At 36.1% G+C, this 25,982-nt stretch overlaps 2 protein-coding genes across 9 annotated transcripts in view; one reads left to right on the top strand and one right to left on the bottom strand.

Moving 5' to 3' along the window:
- Nucleotides 1-4,561, top strand: part of LOC755271 (Golgi-specific brefeldin A-resistance guanine nucleotide exchange factor 1) — a 54,417-nt gene extending 49,856 nt beyond the window's left edge. For both annotated transcript variants that reach the window (XM_030979480.1, XM_030979481.1), the window contains one exon: nucleotides 683-4,561. In XM_030979480.1, coding sequence (XP_030835340.1) covers nucleotides 683-1,020 — 338 coding nt within the window. In that variant the 3' untranslated portion in view covers nucleotides 1,021-4,561. The remainder of the gene's footprint in view (nucleotides 1-682) is intronic.
- A 4,601-nt stretch (nucleotides 4,562-9,162) lies between these two features.
- Nucleotides 9,163-25,982, bottom strand: part of LOC100891634 (phosphoinositide 3-kinase adapter protein 1) — an 83,447-nt gene continuing 66,627 nt past the window's right edge. For all 7 annotated transcript variants that reach the window (XM_030979472.1, XM_030979473.1, XM_030979475.1 and 4 more), the window contains 7 exons: nucleotides 24,984-25,030; nucleotides 24,738-24,768; nucleotides 24,228-24,298; nucleotides 23,696-23,773; nucleotides 22,777-23,132; nucleotides 16,975-17,091; nucleotides 9,163-9,818 (listed from right to left, as the gene is read on the bottom strand). In XM_030979472.1, coding sequence (XP_030835332.1) covers nucleotides 9,644-9,818; nucleotides 16,975-17,091; nucleotides 22,777-23,132; nucleotides 23,696-23,773; nucleotides 24,228-24,298; nucleotides 24,738-24,768; nucleotides 24,984-25,030 — 875 coding nt within the window. In that variant the 3' untranslated portion in view covers nucleotides 9,163-9,643. The remainder of the gene's footprint in view (nucleotides 9,819-16,974; nucleotides 17,092-22,776; nucleotides 23,133-23,695; nucleotides 23,774-24,227; nucleotides 24,299-24,737; nucleotides 24,769-24,983; nucleotides 25,031-25,982) is intronic.

The raw sequence follows: 25,982 nt of genomic DNA, 5'->3' as shown, positions 1-25,982 counted from the left end.
CAGTGATGATTTCACACCCATTCACTAAGTTGAATCATGCTCAGTCATGCATGAGAGTTACATAACCTACGTGGTATCATTGGACAGAGGACTTATTGGACTATCTAACCATAAAAAATAATGTGTAAATATTTTATAGTTTTCTGAAAATTTGCCGTTGAAGTTGGGTTTACTTTTTTTAGAGACACACTGTATATAGCAAACAATGCCTAATTGGTGTATGTTGGTCCCTCATGATCCCCCTTTTCTTATGTTAATTGAGAGACGACTTGATGAGATAACCACCTGTCAGTGACCTTGCAGGGAGGTTTAATCTCCCATGGCAGGGTTGGATTGTATCTACTATTATTCTGTATGTGCTGTCATTGGCCATTGCATGCCATTTTAAGTATTGCATCTGAATTTCTGGTACCCCATAGTCTTAATGCAGACTACATGTACATGTAGGTATCGGGCGTTGTGGCGTGCGCCCGTAATCCAGCTAACAATGGAAGTTACAAACTGATTCAGCCGAGGACACAGGTTCAAAACTGAGTTACGTCTTTCGGATGGTGACGTTTAAAGGTCTATCCCCAGGCGTAAATAATCATATCTGATTGAAACACGTGTGTAAACCCCAATACACACCATACACACATGTGTCCTGATTTGATATTCCTTGTCTTTGCTCTTCACATTTCAGATCCAGATATGCCAGCCACTGCCCAGCAACCATCTCCCCGCTCTGGGACCCCCTCCCCCTCCCCAGCCACCCAGTCTACCGATGCCACGCCTCCACCACTGGCCTCCAGCCCCTCTCCACCACCACCACCACCACCACAGACCACGCCCGCTACCCCAGACACCGTGCAATCCAACATAATCCTTCAGCCACCCCTCCCCCACCTCATGCCCCCAGGGACGGGTAAAGAGATCGGAGGGACCATCCCCATATTGCTGGACCCCAGCGTGCTTCAGGGGTCACCGGTGCCGTTCATAGCAGTGTCACAGTCCCAGACCGCAACAACAGGGAGCTCCTAAAGATACAAGCGTTTAATGAAGCAGCATGTAACAAGATGGAGGTGCATGTTACGTGGGCTCCCTACTAATTTTTTCCATACCAATCTGGATCAAATTTTTTAGGGTATGTCCATATCAAAGTTTTGAAATTCTTTGGGAGTCAGGACCTAAATGTATCCTGGGCACCTGTTAACGGCAAGCTCTGTATGTTATACGTTGAGAGAGTGCTTGGTACCACAAACAAAAATGATTTTCTCAATCTCATATATCCCTAGAACTTGAAACTACTACTTCTGTCAGGTGTGACTGATACCAGATTAGGAAATTTTGTAGAAAGTCAAATATTGTTGTGCTTGTGACATGCCTAACATTGGACCGCATGTGGAGGTCAATTCAGCCTCATGTAGGATACATGGGATTCAGTTTGGGCCTCATACTATACCTCCTATCTCCTTCCAACTTGAAGGTTTGTGCATTTTAACACACTGATATATAAGTGCTCAATTAATATGATCAACTGATGAGATTTTCCTGGAACATTGCTTTTCTAATCGCACATTAACTCTTTCGGAGTAAATGTAAATCTTTCATGAACAGTTGGAAATCTATATTCTAGATACATGTATATTGTACAAACTAGGGTTATGCGAGTGTAATGTAGAGAGATTAAATAATGTACATGACAGATGAAAGATATTTTTGAATAGTTGAGTAAACTGTGCATAGAATACCATTGTAAATGTCTACTGTATCATATATTGCAATGCCACTGTGATATGTTGCAGGTGATATCTGATTTTGATGTGGATGAAATGCACTTGTCTAAACCCCAAAGATTTTATCTTAAAGCTATTTAGCAATATAAAGTACTGCTTAAATTGAAATTATCTTCTTCTTTTTTCTGTAGTATTGTCTCAAAATTCTGATCACCTATGAATTTATTTACATGTAGTGTATTTTTAAGTTAATGGTGCATGCCAATTATATTAGAGACATTTAATGAAGTTTGCAACACACTTGCAAAATAAGTTAAGTAGTGCTTTTTAGCTTTATAATTTCTAAATTGATATTTGAAAATGATACTTACGGGCTAGTATAAGACGTTAGACCTTGCTCGTCAATCGAATGTAGTTGCATCGATTTTCATAACATGAATTCCTTGACTGACAAACAGTTATTTTAATTTATTTCATCCACCCTAGATCATTATGACAATGCAATACTCTACGTCATGTTGTGATTCAATTGAAAAATTAACGATCTCGCTACATTCAGAATACATCATTCATGTCTTTTAGAATAAATTAATGAATATGTACATGTAAATGAAAATGTTATGCTCGTCTTACTTTAGCATTTAATGTTAGTTATTTATTTTGTGCAATTTGTGGAAAGTAAACATTTGACAAATTTTGTTTAGCAGCACTTTTAAAAGAAGGCACTTATTGAATGACAATGTATAAATGATTGAATGCAAGGAATTTGTGTAAGTTAGGACTGCGTGTGCTAACGCTTGCTTGCTAAATGGACAGTTAAGATTAAAAAAACTGCTTGAAGAAAAGAGTTGTGATAAAATCTCCCATTTTAGATATATTGAGCCAAATTTGTAGATAGATAACACGCTTACTTTTCTCCTTGAGTAACCACTTGTCATTTCTTCAGAAACGCTTGTTAAAAAGTAATATTTATTGTACAAAAAATAGCAATGTGGCATTGCACTACTTTAGAGGAATATTTATGACAAGATTGCAAGATTAAGATATAAAGATAAAGAAATTATTTTATTGTTTTCTTGAGTATGTACTTTAAGTATTTTTCCTTAACATATATTAGCTTTCATATTTTCCATTTTCATAGTGTTATTTCAGAAAAGTACCGTACATGGAATACTGGGTATTTGAATACATGCATAACCTATATGCCACATATTAAATATTCATTAAATACAATATATTGAAAATTTAAAAACCACTCTTTGTAAAATATGGATACCTGAACTTGCCATGCATACAAAAAATGGGGGAAAAACAAAATTACTAGTAAAGCCGACCATATGGGTCCGAAATTGCATAGCTGGGGTGTTTTTACAAGTACTGTATGAAAATCTAGTTTGATGCGATTTAAAAAGTATGATATTAATATTTAGAGGAACTGAATTTAAATACATGTATGTAATAAAGAATAAACTTACATATACCTTAAGTACTACTTGTAGAGAAGAATTTTATATAGGTAACTTTCAATGAAAGATGGACCATGCATACATCCAGAAACATGTTTGTAGGGTTTTATGATAAAAATATTTTTGTTTATTGTTGTGTGCATTATACATGCACATGTATTTATATTGGTTCATACACTGCCCCCATGGATAGCATCAATTTGTTTTACAATTCAGGCATTCTAAAGGCATGTGGATTGTAGGATAAGATAAAAGTATTTAAATATTTGACTGTTTTTAGATTACTAATAACATGTTCCAAAGCAGAATTTGTTTTATGAATTGGAGGGGATGCCATTTACAAAATATATTAACATACAATGATTTATATTATCCTTTGCAACATGTACTAGAAAAAAGGTTTAAAAAAATATAGCTGCCTGTACATCTACCGAATATGACCCTATAACTTGTTGGTACAAGTAGCGCATATATATAGCTATTTTTAAAACCTTAAACCAACTTGAAAGAATTGTTTTATAGTAAGAAAATTGTGTTTTATATAAATGTGTGTGTGACTATGATTTTGCACAGGGAGTACAGAAACTGTACGACTCTATTGCATGCTATTGTTAATCAATGATTGATTTAGATGACTTTAAGATATTTTTCCATGTTTAATAGTATGAAACCCTTGAAAAATTGGTATCATTTTACCAAACATGTACGTTAGTGAACTACCACTGTATGAACACATATATCTTTATACCTGGAGAACAACTTTGATCCTGTAGAAAAAATATTGTCCAGAGTTTAAATTGCATCAAAATGCTCAACATTGCACAATGTACTGTGGGCATTTTATCTTTCAAGTCTGTTAAGGAGATTGCCATATTATAATATATATACTATGATATGTTTGTCAAGACAGATATTGGTTCTCACTAGCAAGATTGTTATGGGGCCACGTTTTTAACCTGTACCCAATCCTGTGCTCCAGTGGAAATATTGCACCCATTTTGCCATGAAGGATAAGGAAGTTGGTGCATCTGCCATTCGTATGAAACAACTTTGAATTTATTTTACTCTTATTTTTACAGGGTCATGCTTAATGAAAACCTCACACCCTATCTATTCCTTTTATACATATATATATTATCTGCCAGATATTATCTGCCAGTAGTAGGGCCTCTTTGCCCCCTCTTTGACTTGATTTCAGGGCTAATTAGCCCTTGTAGGTATTGCTATTTCACCCCCTTATCTGATTTTTTGTTTTTATGTGATGTTTAGGGTAGAGGTCATGAAATGTGTATATCAGATGTATGTACAAAATTATATTGAATAGTGTAAATCTGGATATTAAAAAGAGCAAATATGAACTGTTTAGATGAACACACGAGACAATGACTGACTGAACCGACTTCATCTCTGATCTAGGGGTTTTCATAGATGCCAATGGAATCAAGTTCAACGAAGGCTGAGGATGGAGGAAAGGGAGGGGGTGGAGAGAGAGAGAGAGAGAGGAGGAGAGAGAGGAGAGAGAGGAAAGAAATAGGAGAGAGAGAGAGAGATAGGAAAGAGGAGGAGAGAGAGATAGGAGAGAGATAGGAGAGGAGAGAGAGAGGAGAGAGAGGAGGAGAGAGAGAGAGGAGGAGAGAGAGAGAGAGAGGAGAGAGAGATAGGAGAGAGAGAGAGAGGAGGAGAGAGAGAGAGGAGAGAGAGATAGGAGAGAGATAGGAGAGGAGAGAGAGAGGAGAGAGAGGAGGAGAGAGAGAGATAGGAGAGGAGAGAGAGGAGAGAGAGAGAGAGAGAAAGGAGAGAGAGAGAGAGAGAGAGAGAGAGAGAGGAAGAAAGGAGGAGAGAGAGAGAGAGAGGAGGAAAGAGAGAGAGAGAGGAGGAGAGAGAGAGAGAGGATGAGAGAAAGAGAGAGAGGAGGAAAGAGAGATAGGAGGAGAGAGAGATAGGAGGAGGAGAGAGAGCAGAGGAGGAGAAAGAGAGGGAGAGAAGAAAAGGGAAGCAGGAGTGTGTGAGATGAGAAATGGGAGAGAGGAGAGAGGAGAAAAGGGAGGGAGAATGGTAGGTAGCTACAAATGTAGTAGATGGTGAATATGAGAGGAGAGGAGAGAAGGATTGAGAGGGAGGAAGAGTCCAACACAAACACCGTTTTCATATCAAGCATTTCATATTTATTTATTTCTGTGTTCTGAAAGTCATCAACAATAGAGATATTTTTCCAACCCTGCACAATATATTTACAGGCAAAGTACACAATTTCCATGATGTTTCCATGTAAATAACTACTGTACATAACTCTTGACTATTTGACAATTATTATTCTGTTCATGATTTCTTCTTACTGCTAACAACATTTTGACATTTAATTGAAAGACTATTGTGTGTCTTGTTACAACTATTGAACAGTTAAACACATACTTGTACATGGTAAAACAAAACAGCATACACACATAAAAAATGCGTAATGGGACAGATAAAAAAATCATAATTCAATATTTAGCTTTTATGCATCAGCTTTTATACACATCTCGATCTAAAGTCTATGTTTTAAATGATACCTGAAAAACTACTACATCAATATGCTTACTTGGTCACAAATTTTGGCCAATAGTAGTTCTTACAGCACAAAACATTTCAGGTTTTCAACACATGTATTTTTATTGTAACGTAAGTGTATCTGCCATACAAATTATTATATTTAAAAGTCAAAGACTAGTTGTTAACAAGAAGGGTATAAATTTAGAAAAATAAAAACTATGGTACAGATGACTATAATTATAAAATGATTTAAATGAAGTAGTGAAATAAAACGCCACATTTCAAAACATGATTTTTTATTTTTTAAGTCTCGACACTAACTCCATGTAAAAAAGTAGATTTACTCTCAAATCATACACTATACACCAAACCATATCATAATTGTTGAATTGCAAAAAACAAAATGCACGTAACCTATAACATCAAAATATTTGGTCAACAAGATTTCTTCATCTCATATCAGCGACTCAAACAATTCATTGGACTTGTTTGTCACATTAGCAACTCTTAACAACACTATTTTACAATTTGAGCTGGTTATGAAAAGTATTTGAATTGTTTGAACATTTGTTAAAGAATGTTTGACTTTACAACTGTAAAAAGTAAATTACTTATAGCACATATTAAAACAATAAGTTGCTGTACATTGTACCTATCTACTTAAAATTCAAGACATGACAATAAATATATATCTTTGTTGTTATATAAGCCCATAAAAAGTGGAAGGTTTTTTTCCCCCTTCTCTTCTAAAGCTGCAAGTCCTTTAAGTAAAGAATATAAATGTATTATACATTATCAAACAAATCATGGTTTGAATTCTCCCTTGAAATCACTGCCTTTAAATGCTGCATCTACATGTAAACTATGTGCAATATAAACTATTCATAGAATATCTATTGGAAATGTACATCAATGGCTGAATATCATCAGAATCTTTAATACCGTCAAACAAATTTGTCTTTCCGAAAAATAAAATGTACAATTATTAAAACAATTATTTATACTTTCATTACACAGTCATTCGGGCAAGGCATTATTCTGAGTAGGGGGGGGGGGGAGGAATAAAATAACAACAAATAATGAAATTCTTTGTAAAATTACATATTTTACAAGTCAAAGCATTACATTATTATAATATTCTCGTTTCTTATCAAAATCAAAACCTGCGCTGTTCTCAAACAATCGGGGTTTTTGAAAGGAAATAGTGTTGCTTTCTCCATAATATTTACAATTTCTTCTTTTTAAAAAGTGTAATTAATACGTTTTACATGTAGATTCAAATTTATATTTTCTATATTTAATTCTAATGATTTTGGAATCTTCATCTCAAACACAATAATTTGTCATTCACGACAAGGAATTAAAAAAAAAATACAATTTTAAGGTAGAAATACTTCAATCTTTGTGCTCAATGCCTATACAGGACGAATGATACAATCTTCCACTCTGAAGGAATCCATTTGAAATTTAGCGAGCTATAACATATTCGCAAACAATGAAGGAATGTCATGCAAGTTAAGAATGACTGTGAACTGGAAATACTAACTTCACAATAATTTTATACACAGTGAAAACTTTGGTACCTCCATTTTTAAGTAGATGGTCATGAACATTTTTTTACCAGCTCAGTTGAAACAAATTCTTTACAGACAGTCCAGTTTTATGTTTTTATACAATCTTAATAGATCAAAGAACAAATTTTTTTTTCTTAATTCTTCTAAACTAAGAATTTCAACACAAAATTTGTGCAATCAATAACAATTCAGAAATGAAAGGCTACACTATTAAGTACAAAACATCTTATTTTATTACGAGATTTCTATGTAAGGAAATTTAAAACAAAATATCCTGAGGTATCTTTTTTGAAAGAATTTCTTTTCACAATTTTTCATTGCACTCTACATGAATAGTTCTACACGTATATTTAAAAAAAAAGGTAAGAGATTTTTTTTCTTCTCTCTTTAATAGTTTTGAAGATACCCTTAAATGTAATCAAATTTGAAAATTGTCAAAATGCGACAAAATCATGCCAATTCATGAATATTGTTTAAATATCACATGTATGTACACTATAGCTGCTGATGTTACCTTTCATTGTGTTAAAAAACAATTTGATATTTTCAATATAAAAATTGAGGCTTTGTCATGGAAGGTCTATGAGTTTGAATAAAAACAGAATAAATCTATTCATCTTCAAGATTTCACATACATGTAATTGTCACTGTTCAAAATTATTGTTATTACTTCCAACTTACTATTCAAACACTCAATGAGAAAATATACTTCTTTATTCTTTATGTACTTCTTACTTGACAGCTAAACTAAGGAGTTACCAGAGATTTGTACTCTTTGGCAAAACGAAAATTAGGGGATAAATATAAATTTACAAAAACATCAATACGTATATGAACTGATTAGAATATTTGTGCCCATAACATATTTCAAATTTATTGAAACACAATACACAAAACTAACAAAAAGGAATATGAGTTTGAGAAAAATATAGACTTAAATGAAAATGTGTTTGCAGCAAAATCTCTCTCTCACCCCTCTGTCATTTGTATGACTGTCTTTTGCCTATGATACAATGAAACAGATTGCCTAATATACTTCTTTAGATCTGAACATGAAAAATGATAGAAACATGAGTCCATGTTCTTCTTAAATACCATTTTCTCAACATTAGTAATAATAAAGTAAAATCATTATTTACATTCAAATGACTAGAATCCTATTACACAAATTCAAATCAAGGCAACAACATATATGGTCTACTACACTTTCTGGTAAGAGCTGTCTCAAATCGTCAACTTCATCAAATACAAGGATATAAATTACAAGTGTAAGCTTATAAATGTAATTAATTTTTTTCTCTTTTAAAAACAAATGAAGATGAGCAATTGAACAAATTATTTTATCCTTTCATGATATCTTCAACCAAAAGAAAGAAAAAGCTATTTTGTTTTTCACAAGGAGCATAATATAATGTTTCATACAATAGAAAGTTTACCATTGTAAATTGGTAAGAGGCTATTAAAGTTGCATCCCCATGTTTACAACAACAAAAAATGAATTCATCACCAGAATATGCTACTACAATCAGATATATGATTCCTGTTTAGGGCATGAAATTTTAATACATGAACTGTTTTTTTAGACCATACACAAACAGCATTTAACAAAGCAACATTCATTATATCCAATCATTGTATGGCACATAAAGGGCAAGAATTACTTAAAGAAAAAGAAAAAACATTAACAAACTAAATCAATGTGCCATATATGATTTCTTGACCCAATCACAACAGTAACCATGTTTTTTAATGCAGAGTAGCATAATTTGTTCATTTTATGAATGATCTTTAAACAAAAATCTTTATCAACAATTGATCCATGTACATGTATACAGTCGAGCATGTCTAAGTGGTCACTTCTCTATTAAGGCCACCTGTCTACAGTGGCCAGTCTTCCTGTTTCCCTTGGGTGACCTTAATAGACAGGCTTGACCGTACATGTATTTTGCAAAATATTTTCAAATGGACTATTACTCTGTGCGATTGGAAGACTTTACACTGGTTGTATCACATGGCATTTGGCATAAGAAGATTCCAGTATCTATAAGTTTACAATATACAAACATGTATTATATTGGCCAAGTATAAAAATAGCATATTAGGATTGGAAGACAATATACTGGGCATATGGGACAGCAAAGCTCCAGTAATGATCAGTTTTTAGTAAGATATATATTCAACAAGATACATGTATATGTATATACTGTAGCATATTTGGGAAAATATAAAAAGATAACTCTGGGAGATTGGAAGACTTATGTCATATTGCATTAGGTGCAGCAAACTCCAGTAACCATTCATCAAGTGGCACGACATTGAAAGGGAGATGATGGAAAGAGCAGGCAGGGTTTCTTGACTATCTTGGTCGAGGGGCCCGAGGTCTGGGCACGGGTCTCTTGGGTTTTCCGGAGGCGTCTCGCTCGCTGGATGGGGAGGTGGGTTCACCCCCTCCGTCGTTGCCGGAGGGGACCGAAGGCTCGCTTTGTCGGCGGAGGGGCTCGACGAGGGTGCTACGGGCGGGGTCGTTGCTACTGCAGGGTGAAAGACACAAGGAATGAATTGAAGGATTATGGATTGTACAGCCTATCGTCTGTTTGGAGCCAGAAGAGCATTAGATTGTATGCGAAAGTGAGATTTATAGTCCGGCAGCCACTGAGCTACACCTTGTTTTGTTGAAATAAGTTTTTTTCTTGATGGATTCTGTTTCCTTAGACATTGCAGATGACCAAACAGAAAACTGGAGCTTTGTCAGTGTTGAGCAATTTAAGATATGGCCAAAAACAAAATGGCCGCCAAAATAGCCTATTTTCAGTAAATTTTGAATTATTTCATAATACATTACAAAATATTGGCAGAATGGTGTGCTTATAATTCATGAAGACCATTGTCAACACATTCCTGGTGACCATACATGAACATAGATGACCATATATGACCTAATTAGCATATTTTCCATTGTAATTGTTGCTAATTTGCATATTCAAAATGGCGGATAAATGCCAACTGTTAAGTTTAGAATCACAATAAAATAGTATTATACTCATTTCTTTCTATCTTATGTTTTTAATTCTTAGAATACCCAAGTGTACCAAATACTTATGTCATACTCATTTGTCAATAATTACTAATTTAGATAATGGGAAAAAACAAAATGGCCACCAAAATGATAAATTTTAAGCAAAATTTTCCATAAGTATTATACATTACGGAAATTGGCAGAGTAGTATACTGGTACTTCATGAATCAGAGATGAATTGATTTGGATATTTGACTTTAGGCTGTTGTATGTTTGCTCATTTACATATTTAAAATGGCGGTAATGTTAGTTTATCACACAATTTCTATCAATAGTCTATAATAATAAACATTTGTTTTAACAATAGGTTTGAATTCCGAAAATACCATTTCGTGAAAAATGCTAATTTGATCACTCTTCTTTCATGAATGTGTTACCATTTTATAGCGATATGAGGAATTTTACCTTCACAATTTATCTTGTACGCAATTCTTTTAAGGATACGCCTTTTCTTCCTTTGCTGAACTGAGCTCATGCATCACTGTCATTTTTATTTACATTTTTTTGCTGCCAGAGTCTGATCATTTAGACATCGCACGGATGCATGGCACGCACAGAACATTGTGCAAGCTAATTTGGCTTTGTTGCATCCACATCCTGAAGATTTGCATTGGTTGTCACTTGCACAATTGCAACGTAAAAGTCTCAGTATGTTTGCAGGTGCAAGTTTTACATTTTGGTGGAATGGTTACCGGGATGAGTGACTTTGTTGCTTCGTCTTTCATGTAACCAAATGCAGTGGGATCCAATGTCCATGGATTCAATTCCGAAGCACTCTTCCAAATCCATGTTTGAAGATGGGCACGCTCAACATTATCTTTGAAAGCTACAGCTGTTGGTGGCATTGCAGCAAGATTTGGAGTGTGGTAGCTCCTGCTTTCCCGACCCGTGTAGTCCACACATTCAGTCGGGCATCTGACAGTGTCGTAGCATTGGGTTGTCCATATCATGATGTTATGAGCGCTGTTGCATCTTTCATCACGTCGGCCATATCTGCATGTATGTCTCCAATCGATGGGGATGGGAACCCATTTTTCTGCCGCAGCACCTTTAGCAAAGTTCCTTTGCCAACTCCAAAATGTGCACCAACAGTATCACAACCTGTCAATGGGTGACCTGCTAACATAAAAGGGATGATGTCTCTGTGTCTGTCCACTGTGGCATGTATATCGATTACAGATCTGTCTCTGATGGGCGACTCCATTATCAAGGGTGACTGAAGGCCTTGCTTTTGGTAGAAATATGAAGCAGAAGAACATAGACATCTGTGTCGTCTGCAAGCACCCTGATGGATCGTCCTTCATCTGCAAGGATAATAGCCTGCTGCACAATAATCACATCAGCCTCCTCATGAGATGTGGCCATATCGTGCCGTTGGATTGGAACACCACCTGGACCTAGTTGAACAGGAGTGCCATCTTGGCTGGTGATCACAAGCTTGTGTTTTATGATGAAACCTGCATCACCTTGCAGATGTTGACAAATGATGTTAATCAACTGTTTCTTGTTCTCTGTGACTGTCAGAGTCAGTTTCTGAGACGGAAGGGGTGAAGTTGGACTCAGTTGGAAAACTCTGCAACCATCATTGCCTCTCGATATCATGGTTGTACACTTGGTACTGTAATCATTGACCTTTCAAAGACCAAGTCTCTCTTCAATCTTGCCTTTGAATTTCGATACAAAGTCCATCACTGTTGGTTGTCGTGTTGGTGATGATGAAGGTCAATTAGGAATCCAAAGGAGAGCACATCCATCGATCACTCTACACGTTTCTTCAAGTGTCGTGTGTCTAGCTGATACTTCAACCTTTGTCTCTGGTTCTTCAAAGCGGCCTTGGACTTCGAGATGTCCATATCTCCATACTCATCAAACAGAGCTGTAGGAATTGGCGACAGCTCGCATGAGATTACATCATGAAATTCGACATCTCTGGAACTTGCTTGTAGACCTATCACGCGAGAGTATATCAACTTGGTATCGTATACCTTGGAATCGCCTACGTCAATTCTGAAAATCGATTTCTTCATGACAGCCATGGTTTGAACTTTCTTCGAAATTGTGTCGTAGAAACCTCCAGGCAATTTCCGTTCAAATTCACCCATTTGCTGAGCACCAGTTTCAACTACTCTGTCAACATTTACTGATTCAGGAGCGATCTGTCCATTGACCACATTGACAATGTTCGCTGGGTGCTTCTTTGGGTCCATTGGATCGATGCTCACATCCAGTTTTCTGTGCAACCAGTCTCTATCACCTTGGTCTGCAGATATCCTTGCTGGAGCCTCTTCTTTGTGCACTGTTTTAGAACTAGCCGACTTGTCTCTCATAGTTGGAACGTCTTCCACAAATCTGATACATAATTATGTGCAAGCTAAGGGCCCATGCAGGTCTTGAGAGTTTCTGGCTTTAGAGTGATGCCAATCACACCAGCTTTACCATGCCCATGTCGCTCCATATGCCATTCCATAAGCCTTGAGTGTGTCTCATCACATGAGACCCTTTCATGGAATACTGGAGTGCATCTCCTGGTAGGGCTTCCATGCGTCGAAGGTAGAATAACCGATATCGCGCGTAGTTTACATGTCCCGACACAAAGAAGCAGGGCATCATAAGCCTCACTGCATCCAGGTGTAGAAGCCAATCACTTTAATTCTTGTTCAGCCCGTACATAGAGCATCATTATCAGTACTGGTTTGATCAGGTTGTACCTCTACTGCAACCCTGAACAGTTAATGATCTGCAGTGAAGACAGTGAAACATTGACCAGTTTTCTCTGTTTAACTGCTGTGATTTGCTCATGGCTGTCATTATTGTGTCTGGATGTGCTGGTGGCATATCAATCAACGATAGATACACTGCTTTAGTTTTTGGTTGTGTGGCTTCTCCTTGATTGCGACACAAATGCGTATATTATCCATTGAATTCAGGACAGTTATCACGCTGCACAACATCTGCCAAGAACCTGAGGTCACATTCATTACGTCTCTGTCGAGAAACTATATGAGCGAGAACACTAAGTGGTGGAACTTGGTTCTTGACAGGTGGCATATCTGGTTTTCTTGGACTATTGTATCTCATGATGTCAAGCTTGTAGTCAATATCTCTAGACATCTCAGCCTTCTTCAGTTGTGAAATCTCTTGCTGATCATCATGGTGCATGCTTGTATCTGGCTGGGTCATGAGAACTGCAAGGGAAGTTGTCAACTATGATCTGAACAAGACCATCTTCAGCACTTGATAATGCTGTCAGTTCAGTGTTTTTCCCTGCCTCTACAGCTGCACACTTCTTGAATCGTAGCAGTTCATCATAGATGTGTGTATGTTCAACAGGGTATCTCTACAAATACATTTGCTTTGAGATGATAGGCTAAATCAATTAGCTTTAATTAAAATGCAGCGTATATGTGTATACATTGATTGCTTGTTATCGAAGTAGAAATCGCAAACAGCCAATCTCTTGTACACTTTTTTATGAATCGCCCTGTATAAATATATAAATTGCTCTGCCATCTAAAACCACGTTTAGAATTATCAAAATATATATCATATATATATCATATCTGGTTAAATAAAATCAGAAAAGCGTTCTTAATGCAGCAATAAAACATGACAAAGTATACATTTTCACATATTCTTAAAGCAGAAAACGTCATTTTGGCGGCCATTTTGTTTTTGCTTATAATCACAAATTGCTAAAGGCGACATCAATTAGCTTCAATTAAAATGCAGCTTATATATATCACAAAATATGTTGCCAGAGTGTGTATACATTGATTGCTTGTTATCGAAGTAGAAATTGCAAACAGCCAATCTCTTGTACACTTTTTTTTATGAATCACCCTGTATAAATAATGTATAAATTGGGCTCTGCCATCTAAAATAATATTTAGAATTATCAAAATATGTATCACATATATCATATCTGGTAAAAAATTCAGAAAAGGGTTCTAAATGCAGAAATAAAACATGACAAAGTATACATTTTCACATATTTTTAGAGCAGAAAACGCCATTTTGGCGGCCATTTTGTTTTTGCTTATATCTCAAATTGCTCAAGGCTGACGGAGCTCCAGTTTTTTGCTTGTTCATAGTGGATACCTAGACAATCAGAATCCATTAAAAAAAAAACTTATTTCACCAAAACAAGGTTAAGCCCCAAATCCAGGTTTGGCTGCCGGACTATTAAAAGGGTGAAGCAGTTTCTGCTTTTAATAAAGCAGGGCGTTTCTAGGTGTCCATCTCCTGCTAAAAGGAGCCCTAAAAAGCTGGGGGAATGATGAAATTATTCAGGTGCCAACAAAAAAAGTGAGAGAGGCTAGGAGCAGTCATTTTTGAATATCTACTCTCTGCTCATCTACATGTATGCCAAGGCCAAAAACAGGCAAAATTTCTTTGTCATCTGAAGGACACAGAGACAGTGGTTCTATATGATGATACAGAAGTTTGCCTGAATGGCATACCGGTATGCATAAGGGGTCTCTGTTGCCCCTTCCTTATGTACTGTATCAAGTCATCCTTAATGTGCATGTTCATTGTACATGTATATTGTACTTTGCCGCATGTGATAAGCCTGACATCCTTAGAACTCCTTATGTAAATCATAAAAATATACAAAACATACAAAACATACAAAAGTCAAGTACATCAGTGATCATGAAACACTCAGTAGATAAAGACCTCAGACCTCCAGTATACTGGTATATTTTTAAAAAAATGCAATTAAAAACGCAACTCAAAGTCTTGAAAAATATCAAAAATACATAGGCTGAAAGTCAAGTTAGTGGTTAATTTCCACATATTTCTATTAATAAATAGTTATTTTTCCCCCAAAGTTATTCATTGTACAATTGCAGTATGATTAAGTATGAGTTAGGTAATTAAAAAATGCTCTTGAAATGCTTTAAGCAAATGATTAAACTGGCATAAGCATTAGCTGGAGAAATAATATATATTTGGCACGACATTTCATTTTGCATCATGAATACAAATTGCTGATTATAATTGAAAAGAGGTCGGATTAGTCTGCTAGTTGGAAGGAAAAAAAGCAGGATACATCATAGATTAGACCATGACAACACACATGTACATGAAGGATCATAACAGCTGAAGCTACACTCTGAAATTTAAAAATCACCATTTTAAAAGAGTGAACACTTTTTCAAAATGGTAGATAAACACTTTCACTTTTAACATGCTGGATCTAACACAATATAGGTTGAATCTAGCATGCTTACTTAGTCAATTGAAAAAAATTGATTACTCGATCCTTAGCCCTTTAAATGGTGAATTAACATTGTAGTTTTTAGAGTGCGAGTAGTACTCGAATTGGACTTCAATGGGATGCAACAAAAGTCCATTCATGCAAGGCATGAGCATCCAAACGGGTTCTGGAGAACTTTGGGATACAAATTATTTGAGAGAGAGGAATTGGATTGGGTACAAGTCAGAACATAATACGCCTGGAGCCAAAAGCAAACTTAATAAGAGTAAGCAGCTCATGCAGGAGAACTGAGACCGGGCATCAAGATGGACCCATGACAGGAGGCAGGGCAAAAGATAACAAGAGACGGGGAGAGAAAGGGGGTACAAAATGTTTTAAACTAACAATGTAGGGTGGTAGAAGACATGAATAACTGAAGCCAAAAGCAAAGGGGTATCAACTCATGCAAGAGGATTGGTACAAGGTATCCAGAGGGATCCTGGTGATGTCAGAGGGGGAGTAAAGGGTTACATGACAGGGGTAGGGGTGCAAAATATCTTAATCTACAGGTGGTAGGTGACAGGAGACATAAAAGAACTGATGTCAAAAGCATAGGGGAATCAGCTCATGCAAGATTGTTGGTGTTGGTTATCCAGAAGAATCCTGATAAAGTAGGAAGGGGGTGGAGTAAAGGGTAAGAGGATAGGGGGTAGGGGTATGAAATATCCTAATCGGTATCAGAACTTCAACTGAAAACAAATAATTCATGCAAAAGGATTGTTCATGAAAGTAGACCAACCCTGCCGAGGGAAGGGCCGGGAAGGGGGGTGGCGGAAACAATAACAGGAGACGAGGATGAGGTAAGGGAGGGGTGCAACATATCTTGACCTGTGATTGGTTTTCACAGTGGTATCACAACTGGAAATAAAAACAAACCATCCATGCAAAGGAATCGTCTATGGCGATGCATCCTTCCGCAGCAAACAGAAGATGGGCGGGGAAATGGGAGATGGGAATGAGGAAAGGGTCGGGCAAACAGGAGAGGAGGATGAGGAAAGGGAGGGGCAAACGGGAGATGGGGATGAGGAAAGGGCGGGGCAAACAGGAGATAGGGATGAGGAAAGGGCGGGGCAAACAGGAGATAGGGATGAGGAAAGGGCGGGGCAAACGGAAGATGGGGATGAGGAAAGGGCGGGGCAAACAGGAGATAGGGATGAGGAAAGGGCGGGGCAAACGGAAGATGGGGATGAGGAAAGGGCGGGGCAAACAGGAGAGGAGGATGAGGAAAGGGCGGGGCAAACGGGAGATGGGGATGAGGAAATGGTTGGGCAAACAGAAGATAGGGATGAGGAAAGGGCGGGGCAAACGGAAGATGGGGATGAGGAAAGGGAGGGGTGCAAAATATCCTAACCTGTCAGTGGAGGAGGAGAATGTGGATGATCGGCCGGCACGCATGGAGGTTACAAACTTGTGTCCCAGCAAAATTGGTCGCAGGCTGTGGCGTAGGGGTGATTGTGAACGGGAGATGCTTGAAGCAATGAACATGATTAGGGGAAGGTTAATTAATGGTTATACCATGGTTTTGTCAAAATCATACATGTAGCTTTAATAGAGCAAGAATTTGCAGTGTGTTACATGTTGCCATAGAAACAAAAATAAAGTGGCTGGTTGCAAGCTATTGGTAATAATAAATACATAATGTGTCATAATTTCCAAAGCAAAAACAATTTTTACATTTTTCATTATTTGAAAATTAAGTTTAATCTAAATATATACCACATATCACTATTGTCTGTTTTAAATTCCTCTCTTTCTCTACATGTAATATTCTTTATTTTCTTTGGCGAGGGTATTTCTCTTTACCGGAAGACATGTAGATAAACATGCACATGTACATTCTAAAAACCACTCACCCAAGTTTTTCAGTAAGTGCACGACCACTTAATGGCAAACTTATTATTTATCTTAGTGTAGCTGGTCTTCCTATCAATGTTTTTCACAACATAATATTTGGTTGCCCTCTTTTAATAGCAAGTGGTCTTGCCATAGAGGGTGTCAACAAAATAAGGATTGGTCGCTCCTTGACAGTAAAAGACCAACAAATAAAACATCTTATTTCCCAGTGGCAAAACTTTCCAAACTTGACTGCCTGAGCAGTTTTCCTTTTGTTTCTCAATCAACATTAAAAAAATGTTTTTCTTTCTCAGCTCAGCTTATTTCTCAGTGGCAAAAAAAATGTCCAAACTTGCGTGCCTGAGCGGTTTCACTTTTCTCTCTCAATCAACATTTAAAAAATTCTTTCATGATCTCATAAAAAACATTGTGTGCTTTTATTCTTTCACCTTAATGAATTTACACAGTTGCTATGGCAACGGGTGACCCATCAAATGGGATGAAGCTGTACATTACACTTGTTATGTATAGGTTAAGAGACAGAAGGGCGCTAACTTTGTAATTAACGACATGAATTAACATCCTTCATGCTCTATTAAAGCAGACAGAATGTAGGTTGGGTGATAAACAAGAATGCAATATTTGTTTTAAATAAAATGTGAAGCAGCATTTCTTTTTACTAAAAATAATATAAAGCTTATTTTGTGACTTATCACACATGACACAAAATAATCTTAAACATATATTGACTAATAAAACCAAAAGGATTATAGATACTGTTATATGTAAACTAGTTTAATAGTCATAGGGTCTTTAACTCTTTATCTACAGTTTTAAGTTACTAAACATTATATTGAAGAAATGTTTTAGTTGATTTACATGAATATTTCTTCTTAATAACATATTTGATATTAAAACAGACAACAAAATGTTTTTTTTTTAAACCTACGACAAACTTCACATGATACAAACGCTATCAAAGGATTTCACAATCATGGTTTTCAGCAGACAAACGATTAAAATGCAAAGTAAATTCATGCTCAAAATGCAACTTCCATAAAATCCACACTACTCTTCAAAAAGCAAGAAAAATGGACATTAAAAGAATTTAAAATGAGCCACAAGCTTGATTTATACTTTCTGTAGTTTGATGATTTTGTCACATTTCTTATAGTAATTTCTTTGCTGAAAAAAATAATATATCATCAATAATGATAGCATACATTTTTCAAGAAGTTTATTTGCCATGGCATTTTTAAGTAATTTTTTAAAAAAATGCTTTACCATATTTGATATTTTTGAGTAGACACACATTTCTTTCATCAAAGTTTGCATTTATATTCTTATTTTCTTTAAAAATGGAGTCCATGTTACTGTAATTCTGTTTGATACCTCATGACAAATATCATTTGATTCAATCTATTTTTACACCTTCAGTGTTTAAAACTGAGAGACGATTACGGTTCATCCACACATTACCTAAGATATTTCTACTGCACGCTACTGAATATTTTCACTGTCAAATCTATACATGTATTAAAGTGATCTAGATAAATGAAATAAAACTATTTCAAAGAAACATGTTCCTGTCGAACTTGAGAGAAAACTTATCAATCTAACTCGCTTCCATGAACAATTTAAAGTGAAACCTGTACACAAAGACAAGAATTTTAAAAATAAAATATAGGCAGGTGGTCTTTATGAACAGGTTGTTTTAGCATACCATAGGTTTCAATGACAAAATATTTTTTAAGAGAAACAAGGTCTTTATAGATAGGTGATGTATCTATACAGGTGGTCACTTGAGCCATTTTCACTGTTATATGTAGTATAACAAGAGTTATGAATACCAGTTAATGCATGGTAAAAATATAAATGAAACATTATAAGCATTTTACATGCATGAACAGAAGCAAGATCAGATGATAAGGCAAGCTGCACGTTACGAGAATGCACGTTAGTAATATGTACGGTTAGCTCTGCATATATTTCAGTAAGAATGTGTTAAATGTATTGAAAGTTCGACCCCCCCCCCCTCCTCCCTCCCTGAAGAAAAAAATCAAGAAAAATAAAATAAAAGGAAATTTGTAATTTACCAGGAAAAACTATATTTTCACAATCTTTAACGCCCCACTGCACTACTTAAAGCTAAATGCATCCTCTATATATCAAATTTTGTCTAATCGGTGACCATTGATCCCCCATGATTCCCTTTTTCTTATGTTAATTGAGAGCTAATTTGATGAGATAACCACCTGTCAGTGACCTTGCAGGGAGGTCTAATACCTCCTGGCCAAACTATTGCAGATGGGCTTTAAGTTGCTGTTATACCTTGTGGACCATATTTTCAGAAAGACTGTATAAAATTAAGAGTTTTTGGATTATTTATTGACCCAAAGACAATTTTAAGAAATTGGGAGGGGTCTGTATTCAGGTGCATAGCAGTAATGCAATACCTTATCTAGATAAATCCTAAATAATATATGTATCTAGTCAAGAATATATTTGCTATGGGTATTTAATTATTATATCAAAGCTGGCTAAAACAGTGTAATGTGGCATAATCATCTAAAAAATACAAAGAACACACAAATTTACAGAATGCAACAAGAAAAAAGAAAAACAATTTAAGCATCTACTTTTTGTACATGTATGTTCATATAACTTGGTGGAATTTTAATCTGCAGAGATCTAAATGAGCTCAACAAAGTAAAACACAAGAAAGCTGAAGATAGTGCACTATAAATACATAACAACAACCTGTGCTCCATTCATCTTTGCATTGCCAATTTGATACTAGGCCAGGATGCATGTATTTCTTTCAAGTGGTTTACCTGGGTTTGCAAATTGGCAACTTTGGGGGACACTGTAAAATCTCTTTAATGCCGGCCGTCAATTTTGACCCTAAATAAAGAGAGAGATTGCGAAGGAGTAATAGACAATGATTCATATCCTTACAACAGTTATGCTTTGTGCAATTTCAAATATTTTTTTTTCTTAATTAACCAAACAATTTCACATATTAAGACCTAAACATGTACAACTAGGAGAGGGAAAATAAAATTTTTGATACTTTTATAAAGAGCAACTCTAAAAATGAATAGTTCCTTAAAAAAAATGTTTGTCCGATCTAGCCGTTTTACTCTTGTAACTAAAAATAACTAAAAGTGCAGTAGAATTGAAAATGTGAATGTACAGGGTCCGTCTTCATGATAGTGTTTGAAATTCAGTTGTTCCAACTCTAAAAAAGGTAATAGATTTATTTAATGTTTATGTTTATGATTCAATTCTAAATTCTCCCATCTTAAGTTATCATACATGTACTTTCAAGTATTCAACAAGCTAAAAGAAAAGAAAAGAAAGGAAAAAAAACTTTTTTTTGTGTTTGTCTATAGATATTTTTTAAAGTTTAGTATGTCTGTGCCACACACCCACAAAAAAAATGGCAAACATTTTACTATTGGGATGTTTTCATAACCTCTTTAATTTTGGCTCTAATGAACCATTTAAACCCGGCTTGGAAAAAATAATAGAAATACTGTCTCTAAAAATTGTATGTGATAAACAGCAAGAATTTGGGAGAAAATCATTTCTCTGGTCAACTGAACATTGGCAAATGCATGTAATACCAAATTATAATCTTTGGAAATATATTTTGGGACATAGAAAGATGATATAAATAACATTCCATGGATATCCAATCATAAACATATACATTTTTATCTGTCATGACATGAGCAAGGAATTCTCTGATGGTAAATTATCAAGTAAAAGGTTGCAAATGTACTTTTATATATATATATATATATAGAAAAGAGTCGATCATGAAATAAATACAATTGTACCAACAAAATAATGACAGAAAAACCCTAAAAATATGTTTTCCTTTTTTCCTTTGAAATAAGGCATAATGAATGTTATGATTGCAAACTGCCAGTTATATTCTGTTTCCACATTTTAGAAAAGTTAAATGCACATTTCAACCATAGATATTTGGCAAACTTTAAAATGTTATATAAAATGACATGATAATGCAAAGAACTAGTTTAAAATGAATGTCTTATGAAAAAAATTCTCAACCACCCCGATAATAATTGATATAAATTTTTCTTATGTAGTTTTACATATATGTAAATGGGGATAGATTTAGAACCTTTCAAGTTAGTAATAATATAAGAACACAATGAGGTCTAGCTTGCACAAGTCTTTTTTCAATTTGGGGTTCTAGAAGGGAAAGAAACCTCAAAATTAGTAAAAGATTGTTAATTTGTTAGTTGGTATTTCTTTCAGTTCAAGGAAAGGCCAAGTCAATCCAAAAAAGGAAAGGAAATGCAAATTTCATGCACACTTCAGAGTTAAAAATACAACACTTTTTCTGATCCAATCAATTTTTAGCATTTGACTTTAAGAAAGAAGTTGAGGTTATGGCGAGGTGACGGGTAAGAAGCAATGGTTTTAATCTTTAATGTTAGATGGGGTAGGGTTTCAGCCATAATTTGTTGAAATTAAAGTATTAGAATAGTTATGGATTTCAGGGATAATGAACATGAAATTCCGTCTTTGTTGGATGAGGGCAGTGGTTTTACTGTTTCTGTTAACACTCATTTCTCCATCACTTTGTATCTTTCTCATATACCTCCATGATAGCACGAGCATCCCTCCCCCTCCCTCTATCAACCACCCCCCTCCCCTTTTCAGCCCACCTCTACATCTTGAATGCCTTTTCAGTGCTTCGATTGATAGCCTTCCCGTGCTTCCCCCCCCCTCCCCTCCCCCCCCCCCAAAAAAAAAAAAATAAATAAATAAATAAATAAATAAAAAAAAAAAAAAAAAAAATAATAATAATAACAATTTTATTTTATTTTATTTATTTTTTTTTTTTTAATGTTTTTTAAAAAAATGTTAAAAAAATGTTAAAAAATAAATAAATAAATAAATAATTCAATTTCAATTTTGTATGCTCTTCATGATTTCTTTGTGATGGCCCACTTTACCCTGCCATCTCCATCCCCTTCATTAAACCCAAACAAACAATAAATTGCCCTCTTCAGTTTCCCTTTTAAGAACCCATTTTGATCCCCAGCATTAATCCACAACTATCTCATACACACTAGCTGTCACTCTCAGTAGTTCCTATGAAGGACCCACAGCTCCCAATTAGTACTCCTGTAGAATACTAAAATTCCCCTCACTATTGAAAACGATTGATTTAAACACCCCCCCCCCCCCCCACATGAGTGCCCCCATGAGGGCCCCCGTTGTAATTTCACTTCACCCCCCCCCTCCCCCAGCCTGCCCTTGTCAGTAGCCCTCATCTTACCTCCTCCGCGGTGGAAGGGGGGCCATCCTCTCAGGTATTCCCTCATGGGTCGGGGGCGCCGTGTGCTCCGAATGCTCCGGTATGGCATCGCTCTCCACCAGATCTACGCCCCTTGCTCCTCCTCCTCCTCCTCCCCCAACACCTGCTCCTACTCCACCACCGACGCCCGTTACCATGCCAGGCAAGGGGGTCCTACCCTTCTGGTCGGGGGCGAAGACGGGGCGGGCTCCGGGCAGGCGAGAGTAGTTGCTGGGGGCTGCCGAGGTGTTCCGGGGCGGGATCGGGGGGATGGGGCGGTCAATGTAATCCTGGCTGAAGTTGCCCTGGTTTCGCCCGGTGTACGAGACACGCTTTGCCTGAGGATGTGGGTAGGGGAAATTAAATAATGGCATTACATATGTATGACAACTTCATCTACGGTCAAAATTTTAGCAATTTTCACAGATGTTCAAAAACAGAAAAAAAGTTACGATGAAAAGAAAAAAAATCATTTTGAGATTGTACAAGTGAGAGGATGAGAATGATGATGATGATGAGGGGGAAGAAGACGAAGACGAAGAGGAAGAGGGAGAGCAGGGAGAGGAGGCAGATGAGGAAGAGAAGGAGGAGGAGAAGGAGGAGGAGAAGGATAAGGTGGAAGAAAAGGTGGAGAAGTAGGAAAAGGAGAAGGAGAATGTGGAGAAAAAAGAAAAGGTGAAGAAGAAGCAGGAGGAAAAGGAGGGGAAGGAGGAGGAGGTGGAGAAGAAGGAGAATGAGAATGATAAGAGTCGATGATGATGATGATATTGATGATGATAAATGATGATGAGTGTTGATGATAATGATAATGCTACTACTACTGATGAAGAAGATGATAATGATGTTAATGACCATGATCATGAAGATTTTATTGATAATAATGACAACGATAGAAACCTACCGGATCTCTTGCTTTATGTGGTCTGGGAGACCTGGGAGGGGGTGGTTCCATTGGACTTGCTTTGGATCCATTCTCATTCTGTCCCAGATAATAAATAAAAATAAAGACAATGAAACAATTCTGAAAGCAGCTAAAGGTACAAGCAGTGTCCGACTAAGAGCAGTGAGTTGCTGGACCATCATTGTTCTAAATGTGTTTCCTAGAATATCAGACCGTTCCAAACCATTGATGAAAACCAAACTGTAGACAGTCATACAATAATTGCAAGAGATAATGTACATTTACATCACACAAATCCAACTCAAGAGGTACTCTAGGCGCCTACAAATTACCCTAGCTTTTAGCAAGTTGCTCTAAGCCTCTATGGCGTTGCAAGCATTTCAGGAATTCTTTTGTACGCCTTGCCAACAGTTGTTAGTGCCGGGACTATGACTTGAACCTCAAATCAGGCTATCCAGAGTGTTGTCGCATAACCACTAGACCACAGCACCACTACTTTGTATGTACATATGTATGCATGTCAATCACTTACCCTATTCGTATCACTGGAAGGCCCATTTGAATTCTCTGAGGAGCCGTTCATTGCATTTAGTCTGGAAGAACCTGGTTAGGTGATACAGAAATATATGATGAGCTTAATCCAACCCAAATAGAAAACTACTCTAAAAGAAAGCAGAATAATCAGAGAAGCAAACTGATGAAAGTTTCAATTAAATCTGACTAAATATAAAAATTCAGGTGTCATATGATTTAGAATTTTGAAGACATGCGTTGTAGAGCTAACCAGGGAGTAGTACGATACAGCTATCAGAGGGCAAAGGTTAACCTAGTAGCTTGTTTCTGGACAGTTTCGAGTTTCCTCCTATCTTTTGTTGAACTCTCCTCTAGTTCTCAGCATTAAAAACACACAAATTCTACTCTTACCAATACTAAAATGCTCCCTGCTACTGTACTTCAACTACTATGACAGAATTTTTCCCATCTTAAATTCAACACTCCTGCTACATTACTACTTCTACTACTTCTATAATCGTCAACTTACCTAGACTTGTTGGGGACCTCTCTGGCCTCTCCTGGTATAGAACAAAAACAAAAGTAGAATGAAATAATAAAAGAATGATCTTGATTTATGAGGAAGTAAAGCGAAATAAAAAAGGAAAACCAGTCTGGAAACAACTGAATATTCAATTGCACTCTGCAACCCTTGTTAAAAACGAGATGTAGAATTAGATGCAAATGGCAAGAAAAAGAAGAAGAAAGTTTTTTTGATAAAAAAGGGTCAACTTACAGATATATCAGCCCCTCTGCCCCCTCTAGCTGTGCTGGGTGCTATTCCTGAGGAAAAAAAGGGAAAGATATTATCATCACAGTATCAGTCAATCTATTCAATTCTTTTATTCATCCGAGTTCACAAGAATACATGGAAATTTGTTTTGGTCACACATTGTAAAATTATGTAATATATATATGAGAAACTATATATAATAAGAACAAGTAATGTCAATTTTTTAGTATAGTGAATAATTTTTAATAACGGTAGTGTTCTATGACATGACATAGCGACATACAACATTACATGATGAATGATACATGAGAATCAACCTGTTTTAATGTATTTCAATTTATGGATGGTTCTCAGAACCCCTGGTTTAGTTTTGACTATGAAATTCACAGTGCTGTGTATAATGGTATGGTTGTTGCTATGTCTGGCAAGCCCCTTACAAGGTTTACAACATAAGGAATGATACATGAGAATCAACCTGTGTAATGTATTTCATATTATGTATGTTTCTCAGAACCCCTGGTTTAATTCTGACTATTCAATTCAGTGCTGTGTGTAATGGTATGGTTGTTGCTGTCTGGCAAGCCCTTGCAAGGTTTACAACATAATGAATGATATATGACAATCAATCTGTGTAATGTATTTCAATATATGCATGTTTCTCAGAATCCCTGGTTTAATTCTGACTATTCAATTTACAGTACTGTGTGTAATGGTATGGTTGTTGCTATGTCTGGCAAAGCCCATGCAAGGTTTTGAGTTGTTACTAGAAACTGTTGTTTATGAAGTATACATAAAATTAATAAATAGGTATAAAAAAAGAGACATTCACAAACACATCACAAGGCAGCTGTACACATAAACAAAACTTTTTTTAACCAAACACAATTGACACAATTCTGTGCATAATTTACTAACAAAGCTAGTTCTTGACAACCTGAGAGTTGTCCAAGTAATGTATGTAGACTGGATTCTAAGTATTGAAGTCAAATAAATAAAAAATGA

The sequence above is a fragment of the Strongylocentrotus purpuratus genome, unplaced genomic scaffold (genome assembly GCF_000002235.5).
Source record: "Strongylocentrotus purpuratus isolate Spur 01 unplaced genomic scaffold, Spur_5.0 spur5_scaffold_10, whole genome shotgun sequence".
Lineage (NCBI taxonomy): Eukaryota > Metazoa > Echinodermata > Echinoidea > Camarodonta > Strongylocentrotidae > Strongylocentrotus > Strongylocentrotus purpuratus.
This window is presented reverse-complemented; position numbering and strand designations above follow the sequence as displayed.